Source organism: Acromyrmex echinatior, chromosome 4 (genome assembly GCF_024713525.1).
Source record: "Acromyrmex echinatior isolate Ae372 chromosome 4, ASM2471352v2, whole genome shotgun sequence".
Lineage (NCBI taxonomy): Eukaryota > Metazoa > Arthropoda > Insecta > Hymenoptera > Formicidae > Acromyrmex > Acromyrmex echinatior.
Genome location: NC_141855.1, coordinates 16,793,831 through 16,799,500, shown reverse-complemented (window position 1 = coordinate 16,799,500; position 5,670 = coordinate 16,793,831). Strand labels below are relative to the sequence as shown.

At 29.6% G+C, this 5,670-nt stretch overlaps 1 protein-coding gene across 1 annotated transcript; it reads left to right on the top strand.

The window, feature by feature from the left end:
- Positions 1 to 2,408: 2,408 nt before the first annotated feature.
- On the top strand, positions 2,409 to 5,286 carry LOC105145542 (uncharacterized). The gene is made up of 3 exons (XM_011055167.2): positions 2,409 to 2,514; positions 3,115 to 3,399; positions 4,508 to 5,286. The coding sequence occupies exons 1-3, from the start codon at positions 2,503 to 2,505 to the stop codon at positions 4,832 to 4,834; spliced, it is 624 nt and encodes a 207-aa protein (XP_011053469.1). The 5' UTR covers positions 2,409 to 2,502; the 3' UTR covers positions 4,835 to 5,286.
- Positions 5,287 to 5,670: the final 384 nt, after the last annotated feature.

Sequence of the window (5,670 nt, the reverse complement as noted above, 5' to 3'; positions counted from 1 at the left end):
ATAATACTATTTCTTTTATAACATTTTATATTTTTCTTAAAATGATATTAACAACTATATTACAATTAATATCCGTGGTGCAACATGATCCATCAGTGAATAGCACGCAATTTAAGTTAATCATAAATATTAATCATACGTAACGATGTCAAGTGTTGTAACGAGTATAAGTGATCCGTTACCGCAATAATTTTCGTCAACACGTAGACAGCTGCTCATCTATGAGAAATATGTATTAACGATCACGCTTTCTTCAGGTTTTCTGGAACTGATCGGACAGGTGAGGCCAATTAACATCAAGCAGCGAAATTACGCGAAGCTGCCCAAAAGTCGGACCACTTTCGGTAATAGCACGGTTCAACCTGGAAAGAAGAATTAAGCCGGTTCCATAAGATCCATAAATTCTATAAACATCTCGCGAAAAGCATAGCACAAAAGAGATAGGTGGCGACGATTATTTAATTTACAATTGTGAAATAAAATTGTAACATATATATATATATATATATATATATATATATATATGTAGGTGCGTGTATTACATTATAATTTTATGTATATATATATATATATATATATATATATACACACATAGAATTTTTACTATAAAAATAAAAAATATTTTACAATAATCGAATAGCTTTTATAACATTGTCTTTTAAATTTTAAATATTTAAAAATAAGTATTCAATAATTTTCACATACAAAAATTGCAAAATTTTGTTATAAAATTAAAATTAAATTAAAACTAATTCCTTATATTATTTTCCATATAACTTTCTTTAGATATAATTAATCTTTTTTTTTTCTTGACGCCTTTTTATATTTGTTCACAGAAGAGTCGTGAAAATCAATTTTTCTCAAGCTTTTTCTCATTTTTCTTTAAAGTTTATGGGATCTGATCTGTCAAACGCAAATCTTATGCCTGTCGCTTTTTCTCGCTGACTTCAAGAAAAATGAGACGTGGTTACGTAGTAAACGACGCAATAATGTATGGATGAGTGGGCATCCAAATGTAACATCGCGTGATGCGCGTAATATTGTTATGTCATTTTTATTGAGTAATTAAATAATTTACATTAAAATCTTTTTAAGCGGTGATCTTTTATGTCGTTTATTGTCAATATAATATAATTTTTCATTAAAACTGTACATATACAAAAACATCTAATTAAAAGTAATATTATAATTATGTATTAGGTGTTGGAATTAATTCGTAGCGTTTTACAAGTGATGGGAAGTACTTTCATTAATGTATTTTTTAATGCTCATGTGAAATAAATAACATTCTTTCATTTAAAAACGCTACGAATTAATTCCAACACCTAATAATATATAAAGTTTATACACAAAATATAGTATTAGAAACAAATTTAATTTTTGAATCTTGATTGATACTAATAAAATAATTTTAATAAAATTCAAGATGTACAAAAATATGCAAAGTATTAAATTGCGGAAGGAGAATATTTAATATAATAAAATATTTTAATATTGAATAAAATATGAAAAGAATTAAAAGAATATAATAAAATTATTGTATTTCTGTCTATTTCTGTCTTACATAAATTTAAACTTTACCTTCTATATAGATAGAATTAGATTTGATTCACACACAACTTGTAATTTTGCTTGTAAATATTTATTGTGCCATAGTTAGCTAAATTCGAAAGCTAACCTCATCATTTACATATTTCTCATTCGCGTAAGATTTCAATTACGGAATCAGGCGAGCGCATAATTGCACAATCAAATAATAATAATTGAGAGAACACCCATGAGCGCGCTCATGATCGCAAAACAAAGAACCACAAAAATTGAATCAGTATGGAGCCTTAATTAACCTATATTCTGCCGTATAAAAATTCCTTTACGCCATTTACAAATCGACATAAAATTTATAACAAAAATAATATACATAAAAAGAATTTTATTAAACAAATATTTATCTGACAAACAACATGAAATTTTTATTATATAGTTCAAATTATCATATAATATTATGTAACAATAATTTTTATTTAAATTTTATTAATTATCGTTGTGATAAGAATTTCTTCTCTTACCTAATAATTACATACATATAAAATTTATGAAAGATGAGTATGATTACTGAATACAGAAATATAGAAATACGAAATTCTAAGATTTATTAAATTATTTATTAAATTAGGCTTCTTTATACAGTTTTTCACACAAACAATACTTAATGCTATAAATTTCGATGCGTACGAGGTGATGCATTTGCGCAAGGTCTGCGCGAGTCTTTCTTACGAGTCGAAAAGAGTCGCGCGGGTGCGAGTTTTTCGACAATCCCCTACTCGCGGGACCCGGTTTCGGTTTCTTTTCACCTAACCGCGTTTCGGTGGTGGGCCCGGTTGCCCACCACTTCGCTCTTCATGTCGTCTCTCCTTGAAGGTTTATCGTATAAAAGCAGGGGAATCTTCATCGTGCTCATCAGTCGCAAACACGACGAACCAAATCCGAAACTGGTACAGCATCATGAACGCCAAGGTATAATTGGATACGACAGTTTTTTAATAAAAATTCATTAACAAAAAATCGTCCAAAGAATAAAAAAGAAGAATAAAAATCTAGATCTCGGAAAAACTGATCGTGCATTGCTACGAGGATGATTCGTGTTCTTAAAAAAAAATAATAATACATTCAATTTCGTTGCAGAAGATAGACAGTTTTATAATTGATGTAAAATTAAAAGAATTTTGTATAGCTAAATTAATCAAAAAATAAATGAACAAAGAATATTTACGGTAAATATTTTTTACTTTTAATTTAACGTATTTATAGTTAATGTAAATTAAAATTAAAATTTATTTGTTTATTAATGTGACAATGAAACACAGAAAGATAGCGATTTTTTCAACTATTCTTATTAAATTATTTAAGTTTTTATTTTTATTTTTAATTTTATTTTTCACGTTTTATTTTTAATGTAAATAATTTTAATATATTGTTTCTAATTACAAAATGCCTGAATATGTATTATTATCCAATTACATTAAAATAAGTTAAAAAATTAACGTATTGTTATGCGATCAATATATTTGCAAACTTTTTAAAAAGAGCAAAGGGTATAAATCTTCTAATTTACAGGTGGTGGTTCTCTTCGCCTTAGTGGCGCTCGCTTTCGCTGAAGAAACGAAAAGCGACACAAAGAAGATTGAGACCGCAAAGAAAGATAAGCGTGGTCTTTATGGAGCTTTAGGCTACGGTCTTGGTGGGTTGGACTATGGTCTCAATGGATTAAATACGTACTCGTCCCTTCCGCTCACCAGCGTGAGCCACGGTGTTTCTACTGTCTTGACGAAGGAAGTTGCTGTACCCGTGCCCCAACCAATTGCCGTACCCGTCGAGAAACACGTTCCGGTCCCGTATAAGGTATCGATACTCCCTATGTTTTTCCTTTCTCAAACATTCGTTAGAATGCGAACGTTTGCAATTACACATATGATAACAAAATTTAATAGAGAGTATCTGAGATAATTTCTTTCAATATTCTTGATTCAATATCACATCTTGCTGCTAATGGAAAATAGTAACGTTTCTCGAAGTCAATTTTCTGGAAAGCACAATTAGATGAAAGTGAAGCAATTAACCAATGACTTATTGGAGAAATAATAACTTCACTATATTCATGTGTTTCAATAGAAAGATCATTTAAAAGCGATTATGATTTCTCCAACGATCTCTAATACATAACATCTAACATAAAGATTATTTTACAATTACGATTCTTTTCATATTTTCAATCTCTTAAATATTAACATAAATATTTTATTTTTAATTTAACGTGTTGTAATTTTGATTAGATCTTTAATGTGTTACTGCATATATTCTGCCTCTGATGTAAATTAAAATCTACGAATTTAATGAACCTTTTCACACAAATATTTATTTTTCAAAAGATTTTTGTTTGGTAAAAGTATAGAGTTAGTTTCTAAAATAATATACTAAGATCTAAATAAAATATAGTAATCTAATCTTTCAAAACATTTCTACTCTCAACGCATTTCTACTACGCTAATAAAGTAATGGTAGTATGAAGAGAGATATATCTACTGTAATAAGTGGAGCGTGATTAGAAATGCGAAGTCTTCGTTTCATACATGATGTTTTGCGTTATCTTGGGAATCAATCACCTTGATCCAAATATCACTTATAATAACAAAATTAATCGAATCTACATTGTATACATTTGTATTTTTAATGAAATTTACACTTTGAAATCGAAAAATTAAACAGGTAATAGAACAACAAAAAATAATTTACTAATTGAGTAAAGCAAACAGTTTAGCTTTTAATAATCAATTGATAAGCCAAAATAAGCTACAAGAAGCTATTAAGCTTTGTATTATATTATAATATATATTTTTATCTTATTTATCTTCTTATTTAATTTTTAATACAAATACAAGAATGAAAAGGAAAACTAATTTATTCATAGGCTTGTCTCATCAATAATCAAATTCGATCTTTCTTTTTTTAGGTGCCATACGCCGTGCCTGTGGACCGTCCGTATCCCGTCCAAGTACCCAAACCCTACCCAGTCGAAGTCACCAAGCATGTTCCAGTCGCAGTAGACCGCCCCGTACCCGTTCCCTTCAATGTTCCAGTTAAGGTTCCAGTTCCCGCCCCGTACGCCGTCAAGGTGCCCCAACCCTACGCTGTCCCCGTCGTCAAACACGTGCCGGTACCAGTTGAGCAGCCGATCGTTTACACGAAATTGCACGCTGGTCTTGGATACACCGGTCTTGGATATAACGGATACAGTGGATACAGCGGTTACCCGAGCTATGGATACTCTTCTTGGTAAAATGGCAACCCTGAGAGCAACGCTCTTCATCATCAACGCAAAGCATCACTTGGACCGCTTGGATCTTTCAGAGCTTTTAGTGTTCATCTTCTTTAGAAAAGCGTTCCCAAAGATAGATATATATATTAATATGTGTTAATATATATACTTCTTCGTCGACAATAAGTGTAATTACAGTGAATACTTCACGTTTCGAAAATTAAGAAACAATTTGGAGAGTTTTTCATGTGGGATTCTTTTGAACATTTTTACGACAGGGACAGAAAGGAAGAACAAGTATCTGAAAAAGAAGAGCGTCCTCTGATTTTGAAAAAAATAAAGACATTTCCGTGACGAAAGAATTTAAGTGGTGTTCGCGATCATTAAGTGTGACTACTTAGGTCTATATGTTTCTACCTGTAACTTCATTATACTGATTGTTCATCATCGAAATAAATCTTTTCTTATGACAAGATCGTACATTTTTACTTCTTCTTATTATATTCCCTTTTTGATAAAATTTGCAAAAGATATTTATTGTTTTACAAATCATGATGTAAATATCATGATGTAAAAGAAGATATTACAGAAAAACGTAAACAAACGATCCTTTTTCTTATATTTTACAATATTATTATATTTACTTTTAGATTTTACATTTATTTATATTTTTTATTTGTGATTACTTATATAAGCTTTTTCTTTACTTATAATTAATATCTATAGAGCCGTATAGATTTATATAAGATAAACAATATATCGGAAAAATCAACGCGATAAATAACTGGTAACGTGTTTATGATAAACAATTTAAGTTTTTGATTACGTGAGCATCTTTTACGAATTAAGATTATAAA